Here is a 25,708-nt window from a genome sequence, read left to right as displayed (position 1 = left end):
GTGGTCTGACCTAGCCTCAGATCGCAAAGCATGGAGGCACACCATCCACCAGGCTGTCTCTTCCTTTGAGAACACACGCATAGCTGGTCTTGAGGACAAAAGGAGATTGAGGAAGAATCGCACTGCTACAGGACCAACCCTAAATCAGACTTTTCCCTGCAGCCACTGTGGCCGGACCTGCCTGTCCCACATTGGTCTTGTCAGCCACCAGCGAGCCTGCAGCAAACGTGGACTATTGCACCCTTCTTAAATCTTCGTTCGCGAAGCCAAGCCGAGAGAGAGAGAGATAAATGAGATACACAATACTTAAATTGCTTTCTTTGGAAGAAATCCTTCTGTCTCTGTGTTTGAGTGTGAGATTGCTTGCTGGTGCTGGCATTTCCATTCTATTAAGCATTCCCACTGGAAATAACCTGCCTTATTACAATGGAAGCAGTGAGGAACATTTATTTTGTCTTCGGGGTTGGGTTTTTTGTGGTCCTATGGTGCAGTGTGGTAATACTGCAGTCCAAGCTCTGCTCATGACCTGAGTTTGATCCTGGCAGAAGCTGGGTTCAGGCAGCTGGCTCAAGGTTGATTCAGCCTTTCATCCTTCCGAGGTCAGTAGAATGAGTACCCAGCTTGCTGGGGGCATAGTGTAGATGACTGGGAAAGGCAATGGAAGCCACCCCATAAAAAAGTCTGCTGTGAAAACATCATGCTGTGATGTCACCCCAGGGTTGGAAACAACTGGTATTTGCACAGGGGACCTTTACCCTTTTTTCCCCTGTGGTCAATTGTGTTAGTTCTTTCCCCCCTTGAGCTGGTCTTTTGAACAATGTAGCTTGAATCATTATTGGTTTTGTGCTGATCATGATAGCCCTTTTGTTTATGGTACTCAGCTCTTACCAGTCCCAGAACATCCTACAACTTAGAATCTTTCCCATTAAATATTGAAATGAATAAAGAATAAGATTCAGGTAGGAAACTTAGTCCGATTTTTAAATCCTCATCTAGCACTTTAGTACTCTTTCTACCAACCTCAAAAGGATGGAAAGCTGAGTCAACCTTGAGCTGGCTACCTGAACCTTGCTTCTACTAGGATTGAACTCATTGTTGCGTATGCTCAAAACTTCTATATTACGCCATTCATGAATCACTTTGAAGCAAGAGACTTTTTAAAAAGCCTAAACATTAAACTGATTTCCTTTCAGTGTGAAGATCAAAAGGTTGATGGCTTGTATGAAGCTTTAAGGAGAGCTGGTGACAGGTTTTCAATCTGTTTTCCATCAGTCATATCCCTATCACTGCACGCATCCAGCAGCTACATTGGCTTTTTCATTAGTGATGGGCCAGCAAACATCATCAAAGCATTTGCTGCAGCATTTGCCTCAGAAGCGACAACCTTAGCAGGTAATTCTGTTAATGTGCATTGAAAGAAATCATTATGTTTCAAAGCTTCAATGTGTGTGTAGATGAGCAGAGGCTACTTTTGCCATTTCAGTATTAGGGGCAGGGGGGAATCCTGCATGAATATCTCCATGACACATGCATTCCCTTTGCCTGATGCTAAAACAAATTGGTCTACCCCTTCTTATAAGCAAGTTGACGTCTCCATGTGTGTATTAAAGGCATTGGACCAAAGCCATTGTGTAAAATGTTAAAAACTGGAGAATAATCTAAAAATAATCTCATTTTGCAATGTCCTTTGATGGTCATTTTGTTTGTAGATTGCCAAGTGAAACCTTCAACAAAGCAACTCCATCTTACATTGGCCAACAAATTTTACCCTCATCATCAAAAGACTTTGGAAGAACTGGCCAAATCAATTAATCCTAAACAAAGCTGTCACTGGGTAGCAGCCCTATATTCTAGAGACATGCGTTTTGTACATTACCAGGTATATAATTAAAATATCTCTCTGTCTTTGAAGAATAGGTTTTAAAAGTTTTTGGAAATAAATTACCTTATGTTCAGGGGGAGAGAGGAACAATATCTTTGTTCTTTGGTTTGGCTGCATGGAACTGTAGTGCATTGAGTATTTTTAAGACCCCCAGGTACTGATGCAGAGGAAAGGCCTCCAATGTCATAGTTCCCTTGAATACTATTTAATGCAATTTTTCTCAGATTTCTGGTGGTTATGCCACACTTTTTCTGAATTAAGATTGAAGGCACATTTTTACAAAAAAAAAAGATTTACTTCTGGTGTGTGCAAGAATGAGAGTTACTCTTCCACCCCAGGAATCCTCTTTCTGTGTTTATTTATGAATGACTGCTTTTGGTATGCCTCCTGATTGTAAAGAGGCAAGTTTAGAGACAGATTCATCATGGAGAATTGTAACAAGCTGCCTCTTCCTAGGATAAGTAATTCTGCTGCATGACTGCATCAAGAGTGATTGAATGCAGGATTATCAAGTGGACGCTGATTGTAACATGCCAAGGACCAAGTAGCAGTAAATTGTGCAGAGATATAGCAGGAAACCTCTTGCCTGGAAATGAACACGTTGGGCTCACTGGATCCTTTGATGATTACACTTATCATTTTGCAAAACATTCTAGCAGTGTAATCATGGCACATTAGTATGAGCAGCATTTATTGTGTGTAAAGTGTCATCAAGTCTCAGCTGACTTACACTGACCCCAGCAAGAGGCTTTCAAAGCAAGTGATAAGCAGAGGTGTTTTGCCATTACCTTCCTCTGCAGAGTCTTAGCTTCCAAGATCTGATGAGATTGGGCTGCTATACCATGCCACCTTCCCTCCCATGAGCAACTTGTTTTGAAATTACTGGTTTACATGCACTTCATTTCAGAGATAGTTTTATTTTTAAAAATCTACCCATTTGACTCTCTCTTACAGACTAACAGACATACAGATAAAGGAGATCTGCTACTTTTTAACAAACATAACTAGCAATACATCAGAAGTGGCTGACTTTCTCAAATGAAGATTTAATTTAACCATCATAATGTAGGAATATTTTAATTTATTCTCAAAAGCATTGTCCAGTATTCTATAATCAAAGATGTAGATACGTTTCATGAAAGCATTAGCTCTATTTGATTCTCATTGAGGGATAATTTCCCAATATAACACACATGATTCCTTGATGACATACCACAAGCATATAATCAGAGCATCAAGTGGCAACTTCAGTTAGTATCACGTGAACTGTGTGGCAAGTGAACTGTCCCATATTCTTCAAGGACAGAAGCATGTCTTCAACTCAGCACCACGGATTTTCTTCCTATGAATACAATTTGCTTGCTGTCTTGCTGTGGCCTAAAGCACATCACCATCTTGTCAATAACTTCAGTTGAAATCCGCGAGGCTTTGTTTTGTATGATTTTGCTTATGTCTTTCATTTCCATTGCTGAAGTAAAAAGTTTGCTGCAAATCAAATGAAAATGCCAATGAAATTAAGAGTTTGCAGCACCCTTTTGGCTTATTCTTAAGTTTAACAACCTACATCTCGTTTTTACTGTCTTTATTAAAAATGTGTTTTTATCAGGTTTTGAGGGCACTGTTCCAGTATAAACCTCAGAACACTGATGAACTGATGCTAAATGCTGGGGATTTTATATATGTTGACCGAGCTCAACAGAGTGAAGCTTGTGATGGCTGGGTGATTGGTGCCTCCCACCGAACCGGGTGCAGGGGATTTCTTCCTGAAAATTACACAGAGAAAGCCAATGAGTCTGATACCTGGGTCAAGCACAGGTTAGTATTACTCCACACCCAATTCTTTATGAGGCATATGCACAGCTGTACATCTCACCACCTTTGTGTTTCCACTAGTATAATATGAAATGAAGACAGTCCTACTTTCCTTCACCATCCATTTGCTGGAGGAAGATCAGGATTAAAAAAATGGAACATAAGAAGAGCTCTGCTGGATCAGACCAATAGTCCATCAAAGGACTAGTGTGTAGCTTCCCCTCAGTCACCATGGCTAGTAGCCATTGATAGACTTATCCTCCATGAATCTACTTAATCCCCTTTTAAAGTTGTTTATTCCTGCGGCCATCAGTACATTCTCTGACAATGTGAAACAAATAAGTCTAAAATGTTTAATCAAGTAATAGAACTATTGAATAGATAAAAACTCTTCCAAATTATTTTAAAAGTGTCCACCATTAATTGGCATTGCTTAGAAATTCCCTTGCTTTCTCTTCTAAATTGACCCCTGCAATTTCCTTCCTCGCCTCCACCATCAGTTGGGCAACTGGATGAGATAAAGTAATAATAATAATAACTTTTATTTATATCCCGCCCTCCCCGCCAAGGCAGGCTCAGGGCGGCTAAAGGAGCTAGGTGCTGACCTAGAAATGTGGAGCATATTCTCACACCATTGCTGGTTCTTGCTTGGGCTTGGCTTGCCCCTTGGCTTGGCAAGAACAAGGTCAATTAACTGGCCAGACACCACAAAGACAAGACATGATTACACCAATGAGGCTATGAAGCTAGAATGCTGCAACTTTCCTTGAGGGTAGGCTCCCTTAAAGTCAGAGGGATTTATTTCCAACTAGTCTTGAAAGAAAGCTTTTATTATAGCCAGGGCTTTTTTTGAGCAGGAACACGCAGGAACGCAGTTCCAGCTGGCTTGGTGTCAGGGGGTGTGGTCTAATATGCAAATGAATTCCTGCTGGGCTTTTTCTATAAAAAGCCCTATGTAGAACAATGGTAGCATTGGGGTGTGGCCTAATATGCAAATGAGTTCCTGCTGGGCTTTTTCTACCACTACCCCCTAATTTTAGCATAGAAACAGCACATACAGCACTGGTAATGAATAAAGACTACTTCGAGGCCAAAGTGCCATGAGAGACCAGCTTGGCTTCTTTCCTATGTACAACTTGTATGTTTCTCTCCTCATAAGGAAAATGGTTCTGCTAAAGGTGCCCCTGGAACTTCTTGATCCTGGGTATCTGGAAACATGATATGGTAAACTGTTCACTGACTAACACTAAATACATGGATTAGGAATTATTTCAATAATCCATGAAGTAGTCAATCCCAGGATTCCTGTGAGTTTAGTTTTCTTTACAAGGGCTAAATTCCTGAAGGCTAGCCAAGCCAGGTTAGTGTGTTACACCCAAAACAGTGCAGAGTCTTGTGGCATCTTAAAGACCGAGGATGGGATCTCTGATCAGAATAGTGCTCAGATAACAGATTTTTTCTATGTCTCGCTTTCTCCCCCTGTGTCACTCTGAGAGTTCGGGGACCACTGGAACAGTGTGGGTTGCAATTCAGGGCATCTGCCACGCATGTGGGACATCCCTGAAAAATGCAAAGGCTGAGAACAGAACTGCCTTCTGCTCACAAAAGAGCACCTTTGGATCCAACCATACCGATTTATTGTTGGATAACTCAGGGGTGGGATTCTAGCAGGAGCTTCTTTGCATATTAGGCCACACACCCCTGATGTAGTCAATCCACCAAGAGCTTACAAGGCTTTTTTTTGTAAGCCCATGGAGGATTGGCTACATCAGGGGTGTGTGGCCTAATATGCAAAGGAGCTCCTGCTAGAATTCCACCCTTGGTATAACTTATCATGAGGTAGAGACCATTTCACAGGAGCTGCCTTTTATGGTCTTATGTGAGTAACCTTTCCATTCAGGATGGATTTTGAGTTTGACTTCCAAGGAAATATGGGCCTGGCACTCTTCACTGCTTACTTTCTTTTTATTCAGCGTCACTGGCATAAAACTTTCCCTTGCAGAGAATATGTGTTCATTCCATCATCAGGACAACTTTCCAAAAACCAAACTGAACCTTACACTATGTCGAAAGAGCAGAGTTCAATCCCGAGGAATGTAGTCAAAATGCTTACTGTCCAGGTAACCAGTTTTTGAATGTCATGCTGTTTGTTGTGTCTAAAAACACCACTATCAGTAAAACAGGTTTTTACACATACATGTGTTTTTGTTGTTTCATAAATTCTAGATTAAAGAGGCAATGTTATCAAAACTGCTTAGGAATAAAGAGACCTCTTCAGAAGTGACAATACATTCTCCAAGCTTTATGGCCACTTTATACAATATATTTTAGGTGAATAAATACTTTATCCATAAATATGCAAAAAGGACACTATCTTTTCAGTGAAATTACCATAAAAGAAAGAAGCTGAAAATCCAAAATGGTTAAGTAGAATGAATCCACTTTGACTGATGCTGTGCAACATATTTAGATATGTAACTTTCATATTTGTGTTTGTGCCTGTTGGTCACAAAAAGCTAATGCAACATCCATATACAAAACTAGTATACAGCTGATTGTTAGATGCAGTGACAATCTCTTACACCAAACCTATTTCTGATTTTCCCAAGGAAATCTGGCCAATTTCTGCTGGAGATAGAAGCCTGCATTAGATAATTCATCAAGGCTATTCTTACATTTTTATCATGAACAGAACTCACTCTGCCATCATATAAAGAAATCCTGCTAGATCTTACCAATAGCTATTCCAGTATAACATCTCAGAACATGAAGCTGTATAATTATTAGTGACACAAGTACAACTGACCTTATGTAAATTTCACTCCTGCTCAATTAACTTCTGATTATTTGAAAGAGTGGGTCATTTTAATAAGTAGAGCTGTCATGTAATTTCTTCCAGCTTTCTATGAAAACTGCCAACCGAAGAGGGCTGTTGGTGATGCGCCATGGAGAAAGGGTAGATCAGGTGTTTGGGAAATCTTGGTTACAGCAGTGTTTTAGTGCGAATGGTAAGTCTGGAGGGTCTGAACGGTAAACTAGACTTAAAGTTAACTACATTATATTAACAATGCAAACAACAAAAAAAGGATTCACCCACTTGATTCCCACAAATGCCACCTGAGAATGGAAATAATCTCCCTACCCAAGCCCCCCCGTTTTCTTTCAGCTTGAACTGGAGTCACCATGAAATAATAAAGGATCGTACTTTTGAAACATGCGCCTTTTTCCCCCCAGATCATGATTCCTCAGCTTACATGGGGTAAAATGTGTGTTGTGGAAACTAATGAGATTGCAGTGTAGTCCTGAAAATTATTGAAAGGCATAGGAAGATTAGGTGCACTTGTCTATGAATGCTTTTGCATGCATCAGTAGTAAAGCATTCTGTTTTGTTACAGGCAAGTATTATCGACCAGACCTCAACTTCCCTGCTAGTCTACCAAACCGCAAGGACAGCATTAAAAACTTTGAATGTGATCCTCCTTTAACATGCTGTGGTATATTCCAGTCTAGACTCATTGGTAAGCTATTCAAGGAAACAGAGGGTAGGACTATGAATCTCTCAGGGCTTACCTAAATGATACAACTGACAAGAGTCATGTCAGGGGTCCCCCAATACAACTCACCTTTGCATAGTGCTTCAAGAGCTATGAGGGGGAGGAGGTGCTTCAGGCTTCCCCCTGTATCATTTTGCCAGCAGAAACTGATCTGTGAGGCTTGGGGGATTCTGTTTGCCCCTTCACTGGGATCTAAGTGTACTGGAATGATGTTCATGGGCTCCAAATGTCTTCTCACAATGCAGCACTTCAGTAGTATGAATATCGATTTCCCAGTATTCAAACTGTAATGGCTTCCTCCCCTCACATAGTTTATTCTTTTTAAATTTATCATGAAAAATAGCAGAATATGGCTACACAAGCAATGGGGGCCCTGTGACTTCATTAGTTATAGGGAAAGGATGTGTCAGAAAATTCTAGGTCTCCATGTCATTCTTACCTCCTTTGTGTAGCACCTGAATACTTCAAAAAGGAAAGAGATGGGAAGTGAATCAGTGAGAACTGCAAAGGACACTTGCTCCATGGTGGTACCCACAGTATGGAATTCCCTTCCCAATGGGCTTCACTTGATTCCTATATTGGTGGCTTTTAGGCACAAAGTAGAGATCTGCTTTTTCAAGAACACTTCTAAAAATTAATTTGACTTTAAGCCAAGAAGAAGAAGCTGCCACCAAAACTTTGCAACAACTCCTATACAAAGACAGGTTGCTTACCTGTAACTGTAGATCTTTGAGTGGTCATCTGTGCATTCACACTCATGGGATAGAGCGCCTGCGCCGATCCCCGTATCGGTATCTGAAAAGCCCGGGATTTTTCCATGCTCGGCGCCAATGGGCATGTGCAGGCGTCCCAGTACGCAGGCTCACCGGTGCCAGCGTGGGGATCCCACCAGTTCTTTCCTGACCACTGGAAGCCCCTACTGGAGGGAGACCATCAGCAATGGGGAAGGAGGGCGGGTAGTGTGAATGCACAGATGATCACTCAAAGAATTACAGTTACAGGTAAGCAACCTATCTATCTTCTTTGTGGTCTCTGTGCTTCACACTCATGGGAGATTAGCAAGCAAGACCTGGAGGTGGGAAGATGGTCAACCGGAAGAAACAGCTTGTAGCACCGCAGTTCCCAACCGAGTCCTCTGCTGAGCATGCACGTCCAGCGTGTAGTGCTTCATGAAGGCATGCGGAGAAGACCAGTCAGGGACACGCCTTTCAGGAACGCCACTGACATAGCCATCGCTCTTGTGGAGTGTCCACAAATAGGCCCAGGTAACGGCTTCTTTGCCAACAAATAACAGAGTTTAATAGTCTCAGTGAGCCATTTTGAGAGTCTCTGAGACGAAATTCTGGAACCTAACTTGGGAGCAGCATACGAAACAAAAAGCTGCTTGTCCTTACGAAAAATCTTTGAACGGTTCAAATAAAACAGCAGAGCATGCTTTACGTCCAAAGCATGCAATCTACATTCCTCATCCGAGGAAGGTGTAGGGAAAAAAGTGGGCAACCAAACCTCTAAGTTGAGATGGAACTGGGAGACCACCTTAGGAAGAAAAGTAATGTCTAGAGCTAAAGAAACTCCAGCCTCCCGAAAAACAAGATAGGGATAATCACAACACATCGCCGTGAGCTCCCCTACACGACATGCTGATGTGATAGCAACTAAAAATGCAGTTTTCCATGATAGGAGCTGCAAAGAGCATGTGGCCATCAGGCTCAAAGGGGCAACAGGTTAGTTTGTCCAGCACTAAGGTTAAGTCCCACAACTGCGGGGGTGATCTTGATGGTGGATGCAGCCTAAACAAACCCCTCAAAAACTTTTTGGAATGAGGGTGCACAAAAACAGAATATCCCTCCACTGGATCATGAAAGGCAGATATTGCTGCCAAATACACCTTAATGGGGGAAAAAAAACAAGACCAGCATCCACTAAGGATAACAAAAAATCAAAAATTACCAACAACCCCACCCTACTAGATGAGACTGAAGGGTCAACTACGAACTGAGTGAATTTCCGCCACTTCCTGTCATAGGAAGCGCGGGTGGAAGGTTTCCTACTGTTCATAAGGACTTGCTGGACCCTGTCAGAGAACCCCAAGGATCGATGAGCCACGCTGTCAGCTTCAGGTGGGGCATGTTGTGATGGAGTACATGGCCGCCCTGAGCTGACAGAAGGTCCGGTTCTGCCGGAAACTGGTAGAAGACCCCCTTCGACAGTTGCAGCAGGTTTGAGAACCAGTTCTGGTGAGGCCACCAGGGAGTCACCAGGATGCAGCATGGTCTCTCTCCTTGACTGCCTGCAGAATCACTTTGGTGACAGGCAAAGTGATTGCTGTGGATGTGTCCTTTTGCATAATGTCAAAGACATTATCATCCATGACAGGTTGTGGTTGCATCACAGGCAGGGAGAGGGAGGTTGCTATCCTCTTCACCAGTTCGCCATAGAACTTCAGATCTTCCAATGGCTATATAGGAAGATCCTCGGTCGTATGGGACACTGGTGAAGGCTCCAAGGCTCTTTCCTGGTTGTCGGTACCGCTCTCAGAGTCTGACGAGGAATACTCCCTTTGCATGGAGTGCTCGGAGAGGATCGGCGTTGATTCCCGGATGGGTGAACGGGTCGATGCCGATGGTCGCTGATGAGTCTCAGCCACAGGGGTGGTGCGCCTCTCCGGAGGGATCGATGCCAATGCCGTGGGCCTTCTAGAGTGGTGTGAAAGCCTCGACATGTAGGATGCCTCTGATTGCTGATCCCACTCTGCAAACTCCTTCAGTGAAAACCACTGATATGGTGGGTAAGAGTACGGATAGGTGGGTGGCCACTGGCACTGCTCCCACGGTGGTAGCAGTGGGAAATAGCGTGGTGCCATGGAAGGCTCCAGATGTCGTCTGCCTCTAGGTTCCATCGGGGTTGATGAGTCCATCGGCACCGATGCCTCCACTTCGAAGATTGAACCACTCCCACTACGACGCCTTGACCCGGAAGAAGAGGATCACTGAGTAAGGTCGATCTCCTGTTCGGACATCAAGAGATGAGATTGATGAACGCTGCCTCTCAATGCCAATGGGCTGCGGCACGGGGACACCAGGATCTTCCTCGGCGGAGCAGAAGTCATCAGTGCTGAAACGTTGTGGGAAGGCTATGGAGTGCAGGACCTCTTCCGCTTCTCTTTCAACTTTGCCTTCTTCGGAACGGATGCTCAGGTCCCCGAGTCATCCTGACATTTCTTGGCGGGCGTATCCACTGATCCTTCATGGGATCGTTTTGTGGAGGAGCCTCGCTCAATCGGCAATTCGGTCGAGACCGGTGCCACATCAGCCAATGTGACCCTCGGGGCCATAGTGTCCGCCATCATCGATGCCGATGGGCCCGATGCCGATTTTTGAGGGCGGAGTGCCGACTCAGTTAAAGCAGCCAAAAGCCGCACTGCCCAGTTCTTTCTCGTTTGCTTGGAAAAGTGGAGGCAGTGCGGGCAGGACTCCACACGGTGTGCTTCACCCAAGCAGAGAAGACACAGCAAATGGCCATCTGGGGGGGCAATCTTCTTCCCACAAGAGCGGCAGCATTTGAAAAAACCCCAACGTCTCTCCATAGACGCCAAACACAAAAAAACCCACTCAGAGTCCTCTGAGGGGAAAAAAAATTTGGGGGGAAACAAACGGGGGAAAAGGCCCCAAATGGCAAGTCCAACAATCGCAAACTTTTTTTTTTACTAAATATCTACTAACTAACTAACTAACTATCTATACTAGAAAAAAACAACAAACGGGCTATATACAACGATAAGGCAAAAACTAATATCTCACCGACCGGGGACACGAAAGGCAAACCTCTCCGTGCAGCGGTCAGAAAGGAACTGGCGGGATCCCCGTGCTGGTGCCGGTGAGCATGCGTACTGGGACACCTTCGCATGCCCATTGGTGCCGAGCGCGGAAAAATCCCGGGCTTTTCAGATACCGATTCGGGGATCGGCGCAGGCGCTCTATCCCATGAGTGTGAAGCACAGAGACCATGAAGAAGATTCATAGTTTACATCTGAAAGTAGGTTCAGGTGGGTAGCTGTGTTGGTCTGAAGAAGTGTGCATTAAACTTTCTTAGTCTTAAAGATACCACTGGACTCAAACTTTGTTCTATCTGACAGTTGGGTTAGGGAAACTGAATCTGGTGAAATGTTACGGTGAACCAAAATCCACCTCTGGATCCACAACTCCCTCTCTTTTTTTAGCAAGGGATAGCCCACCATTTTGAGTGAGATGGTATCAATAATGCCAGAACCACATTGAAAAAAACTCTATCAAAAAAGGTGATACCAAAAATACTGCCATAACTTAACCCAAAAGGCACAATAACACAATAAGAATATTTTAGTGATAGCCAGTCATGCACAACAGAACACTAATTCCAAATATACATTCCCAATATATGGATACACAAATCTCAGAAATGAATTCCAAATACAGTACGGAAACTGGAAGTCCATTGTCCGTCCTCTGGTCCCATGTTAGACCACTTTAGTCACCTTTCTCAGGAAGATGTGGACAGGATCTTTGCTGCAGTGAAGCCGACCGCTTGCCCATTGGACCCATGTCCATCCTGGCTTCTTAAAGCAGATGGCGAAAGTATCCAAGGTCCTTTAGAAGAAGAAGACGACACTGGATTTATATTCCGCCCTCCACTCAGAGTCTCAGAGCGACTCACAATCTCCTTTATCTTCCTCCCCCACAACAAACACCCTGTGAGGTGGGTGGGGCTGAGAGGGCTCGCCAATCGCCATCTTTTGCCCCGATCATGGAGAAAGGAGAAGAACCACTGTAAGGCTACCCCCTGGACTCCAGTATTGGCAAGGCGGTGGGTCATTAGATCGTAATCAACCATGTCAAATGCTGCTGAAAGGTCTAGCATCAATAGCAGCGCTGGCCTGCCTTGATCCAGATGCCTTCTAAGGTCATCAGTGAGGGTGACCAAGGCAGTCTCCATCCCAGGACGAAAGTGGGACTGGAAGGAGTCAAGGATAGAGTTATCCTCCAGGAAAGCTTAGAATTGCTCACCTTGATCTAACTTTTCTGTTAAGGAATTAATTGCTCCGCAGCATCCCTGCCAGAATACTGCCACAACTAACTCCATGTGTACATGGATAACTGAGCATTCAGTACTTTGCCTCAAATATCCTAGATGGTAAAGTGCTGATATGAAGCCCAACACAGTAAAAAAAAAAAGTTCAATTTCATACTCATTGAAATATTATGCACTATGCTGTCATAACTGTTTGTGATATCTTCAGGCATTATTAAGGCAGAGTTATTTAATGAGATGCACATTTTCCAATTAAATTTCCCTCGGATTGTAAGTTTCTCATTGTTTCTTTGTTCCAAAAGTGTTTAATTCATTGAGATAATGTACTAAAAGTAGAAGCTCAAGTGGAAACAAGATAATGAAAATCTGTGATTTTTCTCCCCATTTCCAGGGGAAGCCCTACTGGAAAAGGAGCTGAGCATTAGCTGTGTATACTCTTCCCCAGCACTGCACTGCATCCAAACTGCACATCATGTGTTAGAAGGTAGGAAAGCTTTTCCAACAGGAGGACTGCTTCAGATTTATATCAACAAATAGATTTTTGTTGCTGTTAAAAAACCCAGCTTTTTACCTATAGGTTATGAAAACATTCACTAGGTATGCTGAGTATACCTTTTAACCTCTAGTACACAGGTGGTCAAACTTGTTTAGTGTAAGAGCCACACAGAATAAACATCAGATGTTTGAGAGAAGGAAGGAAGGAAATAGATGGGTGAGAAGAGGTGGAAAGAAAGCAACTTTAACTTTAAATGCCTTCTCCAAACCGGCCAATGGGGTGGTGGGGGCTTCAGGAGCCACACAATATGTATGAAAGAGCCACATGTGGCTCCCAAGCTGCAGTTTGGCAACCCCTGCTCATTTTGGAATGCCTTTGATAATACCATCAAGAATGGAAGCAAGTCATCTTTAATCAAATAATTTTCTGCCTGATGTGGCAGTTTTATTATTGGTATATTATGATTTTGATCACTTATGTGAAAGTGTGTTAGGAGAACTCCTGATTGCTTAGAAAAACTGTATTCATTAATAGTGTACTAGGAGCTTTTATGTATTTTAGAAATGAGAGCCTATGTTTAGGATTATGTTAAAATTGTAAAAAAAAAAAAAAAACCCACTCCCAGGAGTCACAGCCAAACTAATTTCAGTTAAGCCTAGTTCCTGCAGGAATGTACCATACATGATCCTCAAAATACAGGCATGCTGATGATGGTCCTTCAGAACCTCTCTACTCAAGGCATTTTGAGTCAAGACAAGCACCTTGAACTGAATTCCAAAACAAATTGAGAGTCAGTGTAGCTGGTTTTATATGGGTAGCCTGAAACATCACAGTAAGAACCCTTGCAGCCACATTTTGCATCAATCAAAGTTTCTGAACTATCTTTAATGGCAGCCCCACTTAAATCATATTACAAAAATTGAACACAGACATTACCAAGGAATATTTTACTGTGACCCCTGGTTGGCTCCCTCCAGGAATGACCACAGCTAGCAAAGAACACTTATTCAGGTAAAAGATACTTTAGGCACTTTAGACACCTGTTTGTCCAAAAAACCCACAAACTATTAACCTGATCTTTCAGAGCAATTTTTGCTTCATCCAGGACAGAGCACCTATTCCCAGATCAGTTTTATTCCCCACCTGCAGCATTTCTGTCTGGTCTGTTAAATTTCAATTTAATAATCGCATCCAGTCTTCCTGGTGCCTAGTGTCTGGTTCAGAACTTCAGAACTGCACTTCTGGATTTAGATGCAAAAGAAATCTGACCCTTGGGGCAAGGAAACCATTGTATGTCACCAGCATACTGATGGTACTGTGCCCCAGATCCCTTCATAAGAACATAAGAGAAGCCATGTTGGATCAGGCCAATGGCCCATCCAGTCCAACACTCTGTGTCACACAGTGGCCAAAAATTATATATATATATAAACACACACACACACACACTGTGGCTAATAGCCACTGATGGACCTCTGCTCCATATTTTTATCTAACCCCCTCTTGAAGCTGGCTACGCTTGTAGCCGCCACCACCTCCTGTCGCAGTGAATTCCACATGTTAATCACCCTTTGGGTGAAGGAGTACTTCCTTTTATCTGTTTTAACCTGACTGATCAGCAATTTCATCGAATGCCCACGAGTTCTTGTATTGTGAGAAAGGGAGAAAAGTACTTCTTTCTCTACTTTCTCCATCCCATGCATTATCTTGTAAACCTCTATCATGTCACCCCGCAGTTGACGTTTCTCCAAGCTAAAGAGCCCCAAGCCTTTTAACCTTTCTTCATAGGGAAAGTGTTCCAACCCTTTAATCATTCTAGTTGCCCTTTTCTGGACTTTTCCCAATGCTATAATATCCTTTCTGAGGTGCGGTGACCAGAATTGCACACAGTATTCCAAATAGCTTAAGGTTGATTTTTAAAAAGTACAGAGGATAGAATTGATATTTGAGGTACCACAAATAGTAATGGCCAAGATTCAAACAGCACTCTTCCAGTAACACCTTCTGGGATCTGCTCTCAAGAAAAGAGAAAAACCAACATCCTCCCAGGATCATCCTGGCAGGTTGTGCCAAATATATATATATATATATATATATATATATATATATATATATATATATATATATATATGGCTGATAGTATCGAAGGTTTCAATGAATTCCAGGTCATATAGAGACACATTCCCTATGTTGATCTATCATCATAGATCATATAACAGGGTGGCTGAGGCAGTTTCTCTGCTGTGACCAGGTCTGAATCCAGACTGAAAAAGTTCCAGATATTTATGCAAGATTCCCAGAAGCTGTTTAGCAAACACTCATACCAATTCTGCACTTAGCACTTGTCTCACTCCAAAACATTGACTAAAAATGGGAGATTGGAAACTAAGCAAAGGAAGCTCTGGCTCTTTCCTTCCTTCCCCAGGGGACCAGGAGGGGGAGGAGCCTCAGCCAATAGAAGGAAGAGAGGTTTGGCTCAGTAGCTCTGCTGTGTGATTGAGAGAGCCTGGCAAAGCAAGCTCTTCCTCCCCCCCTTTCCTCCCCAAGGGAGGAGTCTTAATCAATGGAGAAAATAGAAGTTTTGCTCTGTAGCTCCTGTGCGATTGAGCATGTCTTGCAAAGCAAGTTGTTATGCAGAAGTAACAGGGCCGGTGTGTGGGAGTAGGCCAACTAGGCAGTCGCTTAGGGCTCCACAGGGCTCCCTGTCCCAATGCATCCCGCGCCGCTAACTTCCCAACCTTGCGGAGGCTTGAAAAGCCTCCGCAAGGTTGGAAAGAAAGTGGGCGTGCTTAGAGCTGCTGGCTCTGAGTGCACTTGCACCCCACTCTGCCAAAGCTCCCTGCCCCCTGCCAAAGCTCCCCCAACCCTGCCGCTGCCATGCCCCCCCAGTGTTGGCAATGTCAGTGGAAGCGGCATGGCAGTGAATGTGCTGAGTGCACTCACTCCCTGCTCTCCTTGCCAAAGCTCCCTGCCACTGTCACTCCCCCCCCCCCAGTGTCGGCAATGTCAGGGGAGGCGGCGTGGCAGCGAACACGCTCAGAGTGCACTCGCTCTTAGTGCGTTAACTCCCCACCCCCCCTCCCTTACTAAAGCTCCCGCCGCTGCCACACATACCCCAGCGTCGGCAACGTCGGGGAGGCAATGTGGCAGCGAACACGCTCAGAGCCATTGGCTCTGAGCATGCCCACTGTCTTCCTGCCCTTGCCGAGGCTATGCAAGCCTCGGTAAGGCCAGGGGGGGGTGCCTGGCCCTCTCTTGCTTCAAAGTGGGAGAGGGCTGAGAATTGGAGGGGGGTTCCGCGCGCTGCACACGGCCCGATGTCACTTCTGGTGATGTCATTGAGTCATGCACGCACATAGCACGTGCGAAATTTTTTTTTAAAAAAAGAGATGGGGAGGGAGGATTTCAGCCTGGGGCGCTAGAAACTCCAGCGCCAGGCCTGAGAAGCAAACAAGAGAGAGGGAGAAGAAAGCAGACGACAACCAGTTGCTCAGAAGGCATGTTTGACACCCCTGCACAAAACAATTAGCAAACATTATTTAGTGTAGAAATTATACAAAGTATCACAAAATACCCCCAAATGCTACAGTTGAACTATAAATGCAAATCATAGTATATCATACTGATGTCATTTCATCATATTCATTCATGTTTAATCATATTCATTCCTTCAGAACCTCTCTATCCAAGGCATTTTGAGTCAAGACAAGCACTTTGAACTGAATTCCAAAACAAACTGAGAGTCAGTGCAGCTGGTTTCAGATGAGAAATCCAGAGTATGAATATGATAAAATGACATCTGTATGATATTTGTGAAGATTCTTGATACAACAGATTCTGTTGGACCAGAAAAATCATTTTTTGAATATTCTGAGATATTCTTTGTACTTGATTTGCATTTATAGTACAATTTTTGCTAATTGTTTAGCATCTTATTACAACAATTATCCTACTTACTATAGCACTGAGAATCCAGACTGGTAATATTGATAGCCTTAGAACATAAGAGAAGCCATACTGGATCAGGCCAATGGCCCATCCAGTCCAACACTCTGTGTCACACAGCGGCCAAAAAAATGATATCTATCGATAGATAGATGATAGATAGATAGATAGATAGATAGATAGATAGATAGATAGATAGATAGATAGATAGATAGATATTGTCAAGCATGCGGTTTCAATGGCAAATCAGATTTGATACAAAACTACATTTATTGATAGACCAATACTTTCAGTGCAACAGATTCTTGCGAGTGATGCTAAAGATACATTGATACAATACTTTTAAGGCATACTTCAAAAGAATTCCAAAAGGTGGGGCTGAGAGATGCGCTCTCACACATAAACTATCATAAATGTCTACATTCTCATGGTGTTATCAGAACTCCATCCTTGCTTTCCCCAGATGTGCCACACTCCCTAACAGGAATGTATGGGAAGGTGCTGATTACTCTTTCTCAAGTTAGTTTCGTTTCTCTCTACTTCTACTTTGCAAGCAATAAAGTAAGAAGGGGGAGGGGGAAAGAATAACAGTTAATAGACCTTGGTCCTCCATGATATTTCACAGGCGTATATATATACGCACGCACACACACACATATATATATACGCACTGTGGCTGACAGCCACTGATGGACCTCTGCTCCATATTTTTATCTAACCCCCTCTTGAAGCTGGTTATGCTTGTAGCCGCCACCACCTCCTGTCGCAGTGAATTCCACATGTTAATCACCCCTTCGGTGAAGTACTTCCTTTTGTCCTTTAACCCGACTGCTCAGCAATTTCATCGAATGCCCACAAGTTCTTGTATTGTGAGAAAGGGAGAAAAGTACTTCTTTCTCTACTTTCTCCATCCCATGCATAATCTTGTAAACCTCTATCATGTCACCCCGCAATCGACGTTTCCCCAAGCTAACAGCCCCAAGCGTTGCAACCTTTCTTCATAGGGAAAGTGTTCCAACCCTTTAATCATTCTAGTTGCCTTTTTCTGGACTTTTTCCAATGCTATAATGTCCTTTTTGAGGTGTGGTGACCAGAATTGTACACAGTATTCCAAATGAGACCGTACCATCGGTTTATATAGGGGCATTATGATACTGGCTGATTTGTTTTCAATTCCCTTCCTAATAATTCCCAGCATGGCGTTGGCCTTTTTGATTGCCATCACACACTGTCTTGACATTTTCATTGAGTTATCTACCACGACCCCAAGATCTCTCTCTTGGTCAGTCTTTGCCAGTTCACCCCCCCCCCCCCATTCACTTGTATTTGTAGCTGGGATTTTTGGCCCCAATGTGCATTACTTTGCACTTGGCCACATTCTTATGAGAATCCAGACTGGTAAAATTGATAGCCTTAACCCCTGTCCTCTTCAAACCAGGTCTCCATTCTACATGCCAGATTGGCCCTCTCATCTAGAATTAAATGCTGGATTATAGATATTTTTCTATTACACCAGTTAGAAGTAATGGTTACTCAGTGAGCATGGGACTCAGACCTAAGTCCAGGGTTTGAATGTGTTCATCTGTTAAAACATTTTTATCATCTGCAGGGCTTCATCTAGAACAGAAAGCTAAGATTCGTATAGAACCTGGTCTCTTTGAATGGCCTAAATGGGAAATCAGCACAATTATTCCTTCTTTTATGACATGGAAGGAACTGGCAGAGGCCAATTACAGTGTAGACACCACATACAAGTAAGTGCTACCTTTATAGTGTCTTACCAAGATGATGCCTAAATATAATAAATAAAAATATGTACAAATAAATGTTATGATGAGTGACTCCAGAGAAACAACCCAACAATGAACCAAATACTTAAACACCTTCACTTTGTGGTGAGCAGAATGTGCAGAATTAACTTCTGTTGTTGTGGTAAGGATTATATTATCTGTGCAAGAATCTGAATATGACACTTGAAGCTTGACACATACTCTGGACTCCATCCCACATACTATTCTTACCCATTTATTTGGTTTAGGGGCTCGATGGGTGTACTAGAAACATAATTCTGAAATGTGAGACCTAATCCTATGCCTTCTTGCAGTTTTTATGGCATTTTGTGATAGACAGGCCTAGCAAAACTGGGCTAAATTGAGGCATGGAGCAATCCACACCTCATGTAGCACAAGGCTATGATGGAATTGTGGGAGTTCAGTATGTAACCACTGGCCTTAGATTTGGTACAAGAGTCAGGTAGCAACCCTTTCGTGGTCATTTCTGTCTAACCCCTACTGGAAACAGGATAAACATGGATAAAATTCCTTTTTATCTTGGCAAAATATTGTATATAATAAAAATTTGTTGGAAATCACAGTTAAAAACAGGTGTAAGGTCACCATATCATCTGCAGTTAGTGGCAGCATAACATTTTGTAATACTTTTTCTTAGAAGAGTATTTGGAGAGAGCAGCCATTGGTAGTTAAGGGAAAGAATAAATGCTAAAAGCAAAGCAGCTTTCATTCTCCAATACTATATTTTTCAAGATATTACCAACTGATTCAAATATATATTTTACTGATTGCATTAGAAGTGTAAGTTGTTTGCATGTTCAGCACAAAAGTAATTTTTGCCCTCTAAAAACTATTTAGCTTTCGCTTTGGCTACTTCCACAGAGCAAGGATTCTCTGAATTGCTTCTATCACCACTTCCATACACAGCCAAGCATGTTGGCAACTGAGCTTCCATATATGGGATGTTTTTCTGTGCACTTTTCTGTATCTTTTTCTGATTTTTCCCTTTCACACTTGCTTTGTAGTGACTAGGTATTAGCCCTTGCTGGTATAGTTGTAATGGCTGCAACTCATCCTCGCCTCCCGTGTTCTTTTTTTTATCTATAAAGTATAGCGTTCTATGGGTTGTATTAAGATTTGAAACACATAAATGGCAATTGATCATTATAGTACTACAGCAATTATTTTTTTAAAAAAACCTCTCTGTGGTATGGAGGGGGAAATGCTGGGGAACAGGTTCCTGTGAGGGGCTGATGGCAGGGAAATGGCACTGTCACACAAAGCTGCCTTATACTGAATCAGACCATTGGTTCATCAAGGTCAGAACTGTCTACTCAGACTGATCCTTTCAACTGGAGATGCTGAAGATTGAATCCCAGACTTCCTGCATAGAAAGCAAAGGCATTACCACTGAGATACAGCTCCTCCCCATTGCAAGGCAGGAAAATGTGCACCCTTCCTCCCAAGTGGCATGATAACATGCTTGGACTGTTTTCTTTCCCCAAAAACTGAGGTAAAACCGGTTCAGAAAAGAACATGCTGAAAATGAAGAAAACCTGGAAATATGTCAACTATAGCACAGCAGGGTATGGAAGTTCCAAAAATCATATAAAACAAAAAACAACAATTCTACTCCAGTTTGGAAGGCAAGACAGAGAAAAACTTATTTGGAAACAGCCCCTTATTCTTTATAGCAAAGCAATTTTGTGGTCTGATGCAATTTCCGAAAATTTGCAAAACCACAAACAGAACAGGAAACATCAGCAGCTGCTGGACTGGTTGCAGTAATATACTTTGCTCCTGGAGTTACTTGTAAAATACTCATAGTGCAAAATCCAGCCCTGGAAATTGTTCAAATAATGAAAGTGATGAGTTGACCATATGTGTGTTATGAAGAATACACCCTGACAAGAAAATTGTATTCCTCAGCACAGAGAAAATGCCTCAGCATGCTATGCAAACAAGTGTATGTCAGGCTTTTAGAAGCAAGGCATGCTGGGTAACTATAATTTGTCCCTAGCAATAGATAATGAGGATATAGTGCTTCTAAACACAGAGGTTCTTTTGGCTAACAGCCATTAATAAATTCTTAATAAACTTGTCTACTTTTAAAAATATCAGCTATGCTACTGGCAATAACACATTTCATTGCAATGAATCCTACCAGTCGTAATCCTATAGAACTTTCAAGCTGGGGCTTTACAGTCTGTGTCTCATTATCATCAGTGTGAGGTATGGCATACTATTCCAGGTTTACATATAAGGTGCTAATGCTGAAATACAGTTATCCCAGTTCTCCAGTTTCTTGGGGAAAGGAAAAGGTCCAAAAACATTTATCTAATTCACAACTGCACCATAGCGATTAATAGATTTGCAAAATGGAGCTAGGAACAGATAAGGATTTCTCTACAAACCTAAAGGAAGTCCCAGGTTTGCAGAAAAAGCTGAATCCAATAAATAAATACATGCATAAGGCCCATAATAGAAACAGTACCTGTAGATTTAAGGAAAAAATTCCCACTGAGCTCTCAGTGGCCATTTCTGAGGTTGCTAGGCAACCACAACAATATTACTGAGTTTTCCAGTCCTTGATTCTGAAAAGCAAAGTCACAGAGGTTGAGCAGGGGTGGGCCTGGAGGCCAAAGCAGCCCTAGAAAATATCTCAGATTGCTTGCAACCAGCAACCACTGTATAACTGGACAAGATTTTTCTTGGGGAGAAGCTGCTGGGGGCAGGGGAAGCTGAAGACAGGAAGGCAAATAAAGGAAGGTTGACTAGTTGGAAAGAAGGAAGCAGTAAAAGGGGAGAAGCTATGGGGACTGCCAAGGAATAAAAAGAGGAAATAGTGGGGGGAGGGAGATATGGGGGAAATTGTGATACCCCCTGCAATTCCTCATGGGTTCCCCATTTGCTCATATGAAGTTTCCACACTTTCAGTGCTACATGTCATCCATGTAAATGGATGGAGCAGTTCTTCACAGCTACACTGAAGCCCATTACTACAAAAGCTCTCCATGTGCATTAAAATATATGAGCTGTAGACTGAGTGGATTCAGTGGTGGGAAAGAGATTGAAAGAGTGAGGTCAGACGTTCAGAAAATCCCGCTATGGGCATGAGTGGAGTCCGGAAGCATGTCAGATTTTAAGCGGTTGCCCAAACATCAGCATCTGCGAATGGTGGTTAGCTCGTTCGAGTCCCGCGTTGAGACGACTAGGGCGTGGACTAATTTGATACTGCTTTAAATCTGGAACAAAATTCTTCTGACGGTTCCTGAGCGGAATTTCTCTGTTTGAACGCTCTGTTGTTGGGAACTCGTCAGAAGCGCACCACTGCTTCCCTCCCAAAGCCCTCTGCAAGTGATATCACTGAGCCAGTGAATGAGCGAGCGAATGTTGGCTCGATAAATCATTTACCCGCCCCTATGTCTGGAAACAAAACTCAGTTTTGAAACTAGATGTGAACTGATTTGAATTCCTGGGGGGTTTTTATGCACGCGTAGTGCTTGTGCTGGAAAAGTAGTGCCAACGGACTAGCAAAACTGTTAGTGATCCGACCCATTTAAAAGTGACGCGCTGCAGATAGCGGGCATCACTGCACCTGCGCTAATGCAGATTGACGTCTCATGAAACGAGGTCCGGTAGAGCACTCTGATCGACCAGCAACGGGACCCACATGGGATAGAATGGGAGCCTGGCTGTTGTCTGATGGAAAAATTGGTTGCGCGGATTATAATAGAGGCGCGTTGCAGATAGATTTAATGGTGAGTGTGACCGCACCCGAAATGTTCCTGTGATGGACTGTGCTTTAAAAGCTCATAAGTGCTGTATAAACATGTGCCAGACTGTGAAGGGTTGATGCCTCATATAACCAGAGAGCAGAGTGACAGGCTGCTCAAACAGATTTCATTGGCTAGAGTGAGTTTAGAAGAAAGAGTTGGGAACTGACTGCTGAAGAGAACTCAGTTTAGTGCTGAAAGATGACTGGGAAGGTGGCAAGGAGTGGGTAGATCATGGAAGACCCCCTTTTGAACCAGAAAAATGGGATAGATCTTCAAGTTTAGAAAAGTAGTTCCCTGCCCAGTTGAAAAGGGAGATAGCTCTAAATATGGGAAAGATTCCTGGTTTGTTTAGAGAAGGATTTGGAGCACTTAGTAGTGTATCCCTGCCTTCTGAAACTTGAGTCAGTTAAGCTCAAAACCGCTGATACCAAAGCCTCTCATCTCAAAGTTTCTAAGCCCTTTGTGAAAAGCTTAAAACTCTCACTTGCTGGAAATATATTAAATGAAGTTTATGAAATTACTGAGTTACCTCAGAGTTATTAGAAGAAGATATTGGATTTATATCCAGCCCTCAACTCTGAATCTCAGACTGGCCCACAATTTCCTTTACCTTCCTTCCCCACAACAGACACCCTGTGAGGTAAGTGGGGCTGAGAAAGCTCTCCCAGAAGCTGCCCTTTCAAGGACAAACTCCTACAAGAGATATGGCTGCCCCAAGGCTATTCCAGCAGCTGCAAGTGGAGGAGTGGAGAATCAAACCCGGTTCTCCCAGATAAGAGTCTGTGTACTTAACCACTATACCAAACTGATTCACCTCACACATTTTACCCCTGATTCCCCTGGACCTTTTCCCCTCTATGTTGAATAAAATATCTTGTTCATTTTAAAACTTTCAAATGCCTCTTGGGTGCCATTTTCAGATGTATAAAAAGCGGATCTTGGCTCTTCCCTCGAGACCCTGGGCTGAGCCAGCATCAAAATATAATAATGTGACAGGGTGAGAGAGCCATAAACCTTCTAATATGAAGAAAATAGATGAAGGGACTGCCCAGCAAGAAAGAGAAAGAAGAAAAAAAGGGGGGGGGGGAATCCTGTGTGTGAGGGAGGAAAGAGGACAAAATCACCATGGTTTCAGAATTAATGTTTACTATAAATCAACAAATGTTAACCAAGTGGATTATTTCATTAACAGATGCAATTTTCCTCTTTCTTCTCTGATGCCATCTGAAGGTTACGAGGATTATGTTAATAGATGCTCAATAAACATAAAACAAATTATTGACTCCTGTACATCTGAAGGTAATTATACAGTAACTGTTGATTTCACTACTTTGTACCTACAGTGACAGAATCATCAGCAAAAGAGCTATATGAACTTCTCTCCCATGACTGCTAGAACAACAGCCTCCTATCATGTATCATTTATCTGAGGTTTTTAAAGAGATTCATTTGTATTCTCTCTTGTTCCCATAAGGTCTTAAATGCACCAAAACATTTATATTTGCCTAGTATCTTTAGCCTGCCCTTCCTCCAAGGAGCTGAGTAGTGTGCAAGGTTCCCCATTTTATGCTCAAAATCCTAGAAGAGCATCCCCTGGACAAATTCATGCTATAGTGGAGATTTAATCCAGGTATCCCACAAGATTCTAATCCTGCCACTAAACCATACTGACATTCGAATACATTCATATCTATCAAATTCGCAGTGGTATCCTAAGAACACTTTCCTAGGAGTAAGCCCCACTGAATAGACCTGAGTAGAATTATGAATAGACCTGCTTAGGATGGCTCTCTGAATATATTGCACTCAGAATCCACATTTCTGATGATAGGCATCATCCTGATTGTGGGGCATGGCTCATCCTTGGATTCCTTCACTCGACCATTATTGGATCTCCCTGCCAGGCAAAGTAGTGACTTTGCTCAGATTGTTCGAAAGGTAAGGTATAAAGCATGATATTGCTATACACATCTTTGTGCTTTACATATGCCCCCCACCATTTTTTTTTTTTGCATAATGCTTAGAGATAAAGATTGGGTTCTGTCCTGCTCAGGTATAGAAAATGGCTTGCAGAATCTTTAGTGATTTATGAAATCTTTTAAATAAATTATCTAAAGAAAGAAACCCATAGCATAATTATGAATCCCATGATTCATAAATCCCTTTGTGTTATTATCTTCTTTGGGTGCACATTTCAAGTATTGGAATCCTTTATCAATTCCTTAAAACAACCTCAAATGATTTCTGCCTAAACTCTCTTGGGTAATGAAAAATACTTCAATAAATGATGGAGTCATGCTATATGAGGTGGCTTTCTTGCTTGTACTAATCAAACCCTCATTGAAAAATTCTTTTCCCTTCCTTTAATAGATACCATCACTGGGCATGTGTTTCTGTGAAGAATTTAAAGGGGAGAAACGATGGCAAATGGTTAACCCTCCAGTGAATATGCTAATTCATGGATCAAATGATGCATTTAACTGGAGAATTATCCTTCAGGACAACTGAACTGAATTTTAGAATCCCCCTCCCCTCATATTTGACATCTCACACATTTCTGCCCTGAATTCTGTTTCTTGGTTGAAACAGAATGGTAGAATGCAGGATCTGGTTTTTATAGTGAGACACTTTATAGCTCCTGTATTTCAAGCATTAGTAAAACATTTTCAGATTTTTATAAACATCCAGAACAAGGAAGGCAATAAGCATTTATCTTCTAATTGCATTTCTAATCTAGTAATGATGTAGCATAGACTACTGCTGCCTGAATCACTTTCCTTTGATTTGTTAACCATGCCACCCTAAGTACAGTTACACCCTTTTCACTGAAGTCAATGGGCTTAGAAGGAAACACTGCTTAGGTTGCACTGTAAATCATTAATTGACCATTAGTTCAACTTGAGAAACCAATACATTGTTTTGCTGTTGCTATGGCTGTGCTCTGTTGATTGATAACATTAATTTCATATTTCAGTTAATTATCCACTGGAGATTTCCTGAGATAGCATTCATGTAATGAAACCACTTGATTAGGGTTTGTAGAATCTTTCGGGCTCAAGTGCCGTGTTCTACTGGATAAAGTTTTTCTTCCAGATGTTTCGTTCTCAGCTGCGGAGAACATTCTCAGTGGCGTTGCAGCCGGAGCAGGCGCTCTGACCTTCTTGGCTGCTGTGCATTGGCTCATGCACAGCAGCCAAGAAGGTCAGAGCGCCTGCTCCGGCTGCAACGCCACTGAGGATGTTCTCCACAGCTGAGAACGAAACGTCTGGAAGAAAAACTTTATCCAGTAGAACACGGCACTTGAGCCCGAAAGATTCTACAAACCCTAATGATGTTACCAGCTGTGAAAACCTGAAATCTTTGAAAGCCACACTTGACTTTGT

General features: G+C 42.6%; 1 protein-coding gene across 1 annotated transcript in view; it reads left to right on the top strand.

Annotated features, from left to right (window-relative positions):
• Positions 1-24,834, top strand: part of UBASH3A (ubiquitin associated and SH3 domain containing A) — a 39,630-nt gene extending 14,796 nt beyond the window's left edge. The window contains exons 4-14 of the mRNA XM_060235127.1: positions 1,194-1,392; positions 1,710-1,879; positions 3,489-3,697; positions 5,697-5,814; positions 6,594-6,702; positions 7,090-7,212; positions 12,707-12,799; positions 18,366-18,510; positions 23,518-23,624; positions 24,157-24,263; positions 24,696-24,834. Of these exons, the coding sequence (XP_060091110.1) occupies positions 1,194-1,392; positions 1,710-1,879; positions 3,489-3,697; positions 5,697-5,814; positions 6,594-6,702; positions 7,090-7,212; positions 12,707-12,799; positions 18,366-18,510; positions 23,518-23,624; positions 24,157-24,263; positions 24,696-24,833 (1,518 nt within the window). The 3' untranslated portion in view covers position 24,834. The remainder of the gene's footprint in view (positions 1-1,193; positions 1,393-1,709; positions 1,880-3,488; positions 3,698-5,696; positions 5,815-6,593; positions 6,703-7,089; positions 7,213-12,706; positions 12,800-18,365; positions 18,511-23,517; positions 23,625-24,156; positions 24,264-24,695) is intronic.
• Positions 24,835-25,708: the final 874 nt, after the last annotated feature.

The sequence above is a fragment of the Heteronotia binoei genome, chromosome 3, assembly GCF_032191835.1.
Source record: "Heteronotia binoei isolate CCM8104 ecotype False Entrance Well chromosome 3, APGP_CSIRO_Hbin_v1, whole genome shotgun sequence".
Taxonomy (NCBI): Eukaryota; Metazoa; Chordata; class Lepidosauria; order Squamata; family Gekkonidae; genus Heteronotia; species Heteronotia binoei.
Note: the sequence above shows the minus strand (reverse complement) of the source record. Positions and strands in the feature narration are given on the sequence as shown.